We start from the raw sequence: 8,303 nt of genomic DNA, 5'->3' as shown, positions 1-8,303 counted from the left end.
TTCTAATTTAGTTTCTATTATTGTTAAATGATTTCTAAATTGGTATCTAATTAGCTACCAAGATTTTTGCTACCAAATTTAGAACGTAAATAATTGGTAGTTAAAACATTGGTAACTAATCAGATACCAATTTAAAAATTATTTAACAATAATATAAACTAATTTAGAAACTATTTTTTTTTTAGTTTTTAAAATGGTCTCTAATTTAGTCACTATAGTAGCTAATTATTTTTAGTCTTTAAAATTCGTTTCTTTTCATGATTTTTTTTGTAGTGTTTATACACAAGATACTTTTGGAACAGTGTCTACAAACGTCCCATTAACCATATTCTTGCAAAAGGCAAAAGCTATTTTGATTGATTTTGAAGGGACAATGAAAATTTGATCCAATGTAATGTTGAAACAACCAGATGGGCTACAGTTCAAGTTAATTGCCTTGGCACTGGCAGAAGTGCCCTTGAACCCTCTGAAAGTCACTTCACTCACCTTCACTGCATCTTCCTGTTTCCAAACATATTTCAAATCACGATTAGCAAGTCATGATGAAAAATTGTTGAAATCACGTTTGAAATAGTAATGTGAATGCAAATTCAAATGTATACCACTTTATTTGGCACTTCATTTGGAGTTTTAATCCCATAGAATTGGTCTATAATAATTGAATTTTGAACATCTTCTAGTATGATTTCCTCATACGTGATTTTTCTTGCATAGCCTGATCCACCCTGCATCAAATCAGAGAATATAAAGATATATAATAATTAAATTGGTATCATGAGACACTGAAAGATGAATTAAATATATCCTAATGAAAGTTAACAATAAAGTGGTTCATAAGTTCAAGTTTTCTTATACTATTTAGATGTGTTAAACTATTTGAGACTGTCCAGTGGTTCAAGACCATCCGATGGGTATCATCGTCTAAATGGATATTAGCGTATGTTGAATAATTGTTATTTTGGATGGTCTAGTCCTTCTATTCAAATTTTCTATAATTGTTAGTGTTTTATGTTATTTTGAAATTGAACCACTATACACGTGTTTGGTTTGTATGAGAAACATCTTTAGTAGAAAGTTGTAAGACGATTATTTTGTGTCTTCTACTTTAAAACTTGAATTAGAGAGTTGCTCTTTAATATAAAAGTTGAGAATTTCACTAGGAGGATGTAGAGAAAAATTTCAAATTATAAATCTCATAAATTATCATAACAAAGACGTAGACTAATTATAATCTAATCAGAGTGAATTTTGTGTGTGATTTTTGTACTTTGTTCTACCCTATTTTGTGTTCTCATTTTCATTTTCAAATTATGTATTTTCGTATTATATTAACTGATTAGTGAATTGTATTTGTTCTTAAGGATCATATAGAAGCATTATATATGAGTTACTCACCGGCCATGTCTTGATTCTTGCACCATTTGTAGTGTCAATGAAACTGCAATTCCATACATGTACCTCTTCAACTGTCTCATGAGATTGATTTCTACCAAGGCTTCCAATGCTGAGTTATTCAGACATGTTTCATTAGATCTCATGCACACAATTCCATCAGATATTTAACTTCATTCATACATGAATTTTTAAGTGCAATTTAACATTGCAGAAACTATATGATAAATTTTTATACAAACCTTATTCCATGGCCTCCTTGGCAAACAAGTCTAGTGGCATTGATATAAGAACAACCACCATTGATCGCAATACAATCATCACCTGCTTAGAAAGACAAGGTCAAATATAGTGTTTCACACACTAATTAGTTTAAAATGCACACTCAAATTTTATTATAAACTGAAAAAGTTTTTTTTTCACGAAAATAATGTAATTTTTTTTACAAATTACAATTTTTGATGAATTTTTTATTTATAAAAATGATAGGTTGTATACTATTTAGATAATTTTTGAGTCATTGTTTTGGGTGGCTTGGTGTGTCGCTTGTGTTTCACAACAATCCTGTGTCAAATTTTGTACAGTTTAGGATGTGCAATGCTTCAGGTCCGGTTAATGATATTTGGAGTGTAATTTGGGTTGGAGTAGTGAGTGAAATCTGAAAGCACAAGAACAATGTCATCTTTAAAAGGGGCGTTGCTGGCGCGTCTGAAGTGTTCGCAATGGTTCAAGTAAAGGTTTGGTCTTGGATTTCTTCAAAATCTCATTTTGGTTTGTTCTCTTATTCTAGTTGGTGTTTTGACCTATTTGGCTTGTATGAGGCTAGTTTCTAGATGCCTTGTTTGAGAATTTTTATTTTATTTGGCTGTGTGGCTTTGTTAGTATGGTAGGCATCTCTTGGTAGGAGGAAGATAAAGTACAATTTTGTATAAAACTTATCACTCCTGAAATGGTTCATATTTATTATTATTTTTATTTCTAGTAAAAAAAACCATTTAGATAATTGTAGAGTGAAAGTCATACATAAATCATATAATTTCAACGTAAAACAACAATTGAAATCGTACACCACTCTAAAATAGTTCCGATAATGTACAATTTATCTATTTTTGCAAAAGAAATTATTCAAAAAAATCATAATTTATGAAAAAAAAATGCAAAAACTCTGAATAAGATATTTGTTTGTCATCTATATTTTAAGCATTTTCTCCATGTTATCATCTTAAAACTGCAAGTAAAGTGTTTAGAAGCATGTTGTTGTTCTTCTTAGTTTACCTGTTGCAAGAGTGGAATCTTCAATTGCTACATTTTTGGAACCAGCAATGTCAAAGCCATCAGTGTTAGGGCTATTTGGAGGAGAATTGATATTGATCTGAGAGAAGAGTGCACCATCCAAGCCATTTACAGATATGTGAGCTCCAGGGCTGTTACTCATACTCAGAGATTTCACAGTAAGACCATTGCAACCATGGAAACGCAAGGACTGCATCACATTCATATCAAAATTTTCACTAACAAGGCATTGAGATTAACAAAAAAAACTGTAATCTTATTCATAAGAACCGAAGTGAAAACTTTACATACTGTTGGTCTTCTGCATTTTCTGCATTTCTCCCACCAAGTAGAACCATTGCCATCAATGCTTCCTCCATCAGCATCAATTGTTAGACCATTTACATTAAATATCTGAATCCAACTAAAAGAATCACCAACCCATTCATTCATAGATGGAGCTACTATTTTCCCTTCAAACTGCAACAAATTTGGAGAAAAATACAAAACAAAAAAAAGAAGAAAACTATCAGACTTTCATCATCATGTAGATAATTTTTTATCGACAAAAAAAAAATACATTTTAAGAGTATTTCAGTATAAAACTATCAAGAAATCTATATTTGGAAATCATGGAAAAATGGTTTGTTTGAGTTGGTTTCTTTCTCACGAGTTGAAATTAATAAAGAGTTAAAGTACTTTTGAATTTCTTGTTAGAAAGTTAGAGAATAAATTTAAGATTTTTAGATAATTAAAGTTTTGTACTAGAGTTGAAATATCTAAAATACTTCATATTTATTAATTTTTAGTATTGATAAATAATTTTTTTTTGAACTTTTACTCTAGTTGAATAAATGATGTATATACAATAAATATTTCAATCAATGAAAACAATTTGGATATCTAGTAAAAGAAATTAAATGTGATGAATAATTGATGTGATTCATAAAGCATATACCAACACTCTTAAAATAATGTATTAACTAAACATATTTTGATTATATATGAGAATTGTGATACTCAAAAATCATCATTTTCAAATGAAAAAAAAAATTCATTTTTGTATTGAAACACTTTATAATGATGTTATCAAATATTGTTGGTTAGTCATACCTTAATGCCAACATTTGGGGTTTTGCATGGACCACTTATGTTTAATCTTTTCACCAAAAATATTTTGCTTAAAGGTATAAGTAGACTTGCTGGCCCTTGATCTTCACACACACCTTGCCATGCTTTTGCAATTGCCTACAATCAATTAGAACACATATGGTTAAGGATCACTTCATGGTTAGAACAAAAAAAAAATATTACAATCAACTTCAAATACATTCAAAGATTCTTGAAAAAAAAATCAATTCTTACATTAATTTTACAAACATTATTATTTTTTATCAACAATAAATAAATAAAATTAAAAAAAATCAAAGATGTCTTAACCCTTATACAATAAAATAAAAAAAAAACAAAAAAAAAATAGCATGTGGAAAAAATATATAGAAAGTATCAAGACCATCCAACCATAAACATGTATATTATAAAGTCGATTAGAATATATTACGAAGTGGACTTTAAGCCTAACTCAACCCCATAAATCCAGCTCATAAGGTTGAGGTTTGCACCCACTTATATACTATGAAAGACTCTAATCTCTAATCGATGTGAGATCTCCAACAGAATAAAAAAATAATTAAAATAAATAAACATAAACACATTCTAATTAATATTAAAATGATATTAAAGTTTAAATAAGGTGAGAGATTGATATTTAAAAGATCAATATTTTAAAAGTAAACCATATATTTTAAAGATATGGGATTTATTTATTTATTTAAATAATTAAGGTGAAGCAAAACCAAGAATGAAGAAAGCAAGAGATATATATGAAGTGAGATAAAGAGAGTAAGAAAGTAAAAAAGGGAAATACATTTGAATCATCACTTGTGCCATCACCATGAGCTCCAAAATCCATCACATTAAAAAATTTTACTTGGGTTTCAGCATTGCTGAATGTGGCTGAAATAAAACCTAGAATCAAGATACAAGTGATTAACCTTTGCATTTTTAACAAATTCAGGAATAACACTATTTTGGATTATTTGTGAAAGGATTTATATAGGGTTTAAATAGATTCTTCATTATGTAATTGGAAAAACAAAATTAAATGCTCAAGATCTATATAATCATTAATTTATAAATGCTGTCTTTTAAGGAGAGTAACAATATTTTAAAACTTGTATGGTATGAACTTTAAATTTTATCCATAAAACACTATCAAAGCAAAATCAAAAGCTGTGATAATGAGATTACTTTTGTAAAATTATTTCAAAAAAAAATTATTGCTTTTATTTGTGTGAAAATATCACAGTTAGATAAGTTTATGAAATGTTCACATAATAATTAAAGAAACACGTTTTCTATAAAAACAAAATTGTTAGTATTTAAACATAAATTTACTTTCAAAATAATAGAATTAAATAGTACTATATATGACTCTAAGTTCTTCACACGGCTTAATAACAATAACAAAAGTCTTTATCGAAATAATTTTAATAAAACAATATTATTCTTTTAATAAACATATTACTTTTATATACTGTAAATATTAGTGTAATTTATTTGGATTAAAACTAAAAGTATTAAAATTTAATTTAAAATGGAGTTCAACAGAAAATTTAATATTTTATTAAAAATCCGAATCTTATAATTTAAATCTTTTTAGATATTACACCTTATAATTTTTTTTATATAGGAATACATATTTGTAATCATTTAATAATATATTAAGAAGTCACCTTCCATTTACTATTTTATTTGATAGAAAGAATTTTAATAAAAGTATAAAAGGACATATTAGTTAAAGAAATTTTACTATCTGATTCCTCTAATAAAAATTATTTATTAATTAGTATAAAAAATATTTTATATTTTATATTTAAATTTACCAATATTACCAATAAATTATATATTTAATAAATGTAATTAAAAGACATTATCATTCATTTTTACTATGTATTATATTGAATAATAATAATAATTAGTAACTATTCTCATTCCTTTTTACGATGTATTATATTTAATAAATATAATAATAATAATTAATATTATTATAATTTAATATGTATTATTTATAATAAATATAATTAAATATTATTTTTTATGCTTATATAAAAATTTGTTAACAGCATTAAAGAATATTAAAATATTTCGTCATTAATATTAAAAAAATATTTTATTAACATTTATAAAGAAATATTATTATATTTTATATTTTATATTTAAATTTACCTAAATATTACCAATAAATTATATATGTAATAAATATAAATTAAAAAAAATCATAAAATAGAAATCAATTTTAGAGACAAAAAATAATTAATTGTTATAATGACTAAATTAGAAATCATTTTATAGAATATAAAAAAAATTGGTTACTAAATTAGTTTTTATTATTGTTAAATAGTTTTTAAATTAGTATTGAATTAGCTACCAAAGTTTTAACTACCAATTATTTTAGTGGATTTTTGGGCATGTTTCTTGCTTGTACAATTAGTGTTCTTATTTTTCCTCCTCCTCGTGGTTACTGCCAGCGGTTGTTCATGTTCAATGTTGCCACTACGTACATCTAATTTCATATATCACCTCAATACATAAGAGATCGAATAGATTACTTCCAAATCCACAAGGTAGAATTAGTCACACATCTTCTAACACCTTTTATTCTCCCAATTGGGTTACAAGACACTCAATGGTGTTTTCCTCTCAGTCTTGCACACTAGGATCGAGCCTCAAGCCCCCTATTTAACCTAATTTGCTAGGGTTAGGTGACTTCTTGCGTCGCGCTAATGGACTTGTTGATTAAAACATAAAATGACTTAATGGTTCTGGCGCTTTCTCGCTCAAACGAGAAAGGCGTCGATTTTTAGCGCGACCACTGGAGCATTCTCGCTCATGCGAGAATGGGCTTGCTTGAGCGAATTGCTCTGCTGCTAAGTTGGGCTTTTTGTAATTTTGTGTGTTCCTGGGCCTTTCAGCTTTCTCCTTTTAGCTTATACTAGTATGTTGACCCGTGCAACGCAAGGAAAATTTTACAACATTTTATTATATATAAATATTAATATTATAATTAAAAAAAATTTATTCTTTTACATATGAAAATTGTAAAATTAAGCAAATGAAATTAAAATGTTAAAAAATTTAACTTAACTTATTATAAATTTGTAATATATATTAGTAACTATGAAGCTCGGACACTTCTTTTAAATGGCGTGTCGGTATCCGATATTCGTATCGGACACTGACACTCGTATGACACCTGTAAGTTACGTATCCGTGAAGTGTCCAATTCAAAAAAGTATTTGTTAGATTTCTGACAATTCTAATACGATTTTAACACAATTTTAAAAAGGAAAAATACATTAATTTTTTAAAAATAGAAATATAAATTGTTATTATGATTATAAAAATAAGAAACAAATCCTTGTGAATCAGTGATGAAAAACATCTTTCTGCTCCAAAAAATAATCTAGAACATACTAGTGCACATAAATATTTATTGTCAATTTATATAATTCATTTTTTATTTTTATCTAAGAATGACTTTACAATTTTTTTGGATTTTTATTTATTTAGGATTTTTAAAAACTTTAAAAAAAAAAATTATTTTATATTTTTATTTAAGTAGGAAATAAAATAGTTTCTGATTTTGTATTTATTTAGGATTTTTAAAGACTTTTAAAATTTTATTTATGACATAAAATAACTTGTGATTTGTATTTATTTAAGATTTTAGATATTTTAGAAATTTTATTTATTAAAATTTTTCATTTAAGTAGGCATTAAATAATTTAAAATTATTATTTATTAATATTTTGAATAATTTCATAATTTTATTTATTTCATATATTTTATTTAAGTAAGACATTAAATAATTTAAGATTTTTATTTGTTTAAAATTTTAAATAATTTAGAAGTTTTATTTATTTTAAATTTTTATTTAAGTATAACATTCAATAATTTAAGACTTGTATTTATTTCATATATATATATATATATATATATGAATGACAAAATAAATAAAAAAATTATAAATATATAAGAAATAATCATTAGCATATGTGAATACAAATAAATAAACATACAATGAACATAAATAATATACATAAATAAATAATTTAAGTATAACAAATTGACAAAAATTTTGAAAAAGTAAGTAACAATACACAGTTATGTAAAAAATGACTCATCCTTAGAGTCTAATAACCCGAATTTCATTTATTTGGTATGTTAACCTCTGGTTCGAAAACCATACTATTGTCTTCTTCGAAGTCATTTATCATAAAATTATTTCATCCCGCTTCAAGTTTTGTTGATTTATTTGACGCATTTTCTTTCACTTTTTTTTATAGAAATATAATTTATATAATTATATATATATGTGTGTAAATAAGAAAAAATAAAATAAAAATAAAATTATAATGCAAATATTAATATATATAAACATGAACATATATGAATAAGTAATTTTTGAAATTTTATTTATTTGAGATTATTATTTAAGTAGGGAATAAAATAATTTAGGATTTGTATTTATTTAGGAATTAAGAAAACGTAGAAATTTATTAATTTTTATTTAATAA

At 25.4% G+C, this 8,303-nt stretch overlaps 1 protein-coding gene across 1 annotated transcript; it reads right to left on the bottom strand.

Annotated features, from left to right (window-relative positions):
* Positions 1–247: 247 nt before the first annotated feature.
* On the bottom strand, positions 248–4,732 carry LOC137813220 (probable polygalacturonase At3g15720). The gene is made up of 8 exons (XM_068615390.1): positions 4,592–4,732; positions 3,778–3,912; positions 2,977–3,144; positions 2,668–2,875; positions 1,635–1,716; positions 1,396–1,504; positions 603–725; positions 248–501 (listed from the first exon to the last, which is right to left on the bottom strand). The coding sequence occupies exons 1-8, from the start codon at positions 4,724–4,726 to the stop codon at positions 277–279; spliced, it is 1,185 nt and encodes a 394-aa protein (XP_068471491.1). The 5' UTR covers positions 4,727–4,732; the 3' UTR covers positions 248–276.
* Positions 4,733–8,303: the final 3,571 nt, after the last annotated feature.

This window comes from Phaseolus vulgaris, chromosome 10, assembly GCF_000499845.2.
Source record: "Phaseolus vulgaris cultivar G19833 chromosome 10, P. vulgaris v2.0, whole genome shotgun sequence".
Taxonomy (NCBI): domain Eukaryota; kingdom Viridiplantae; phylum Streptophyta; class Magnoliopsida; order Fabales; family Fabaceae; genus Phaseolus; species Phaseolus vulgaris.
Note: the sequence above shows the minus strand (reverse complement) of the source record. Positions and strands in the feature narration are given on the sequence as shown.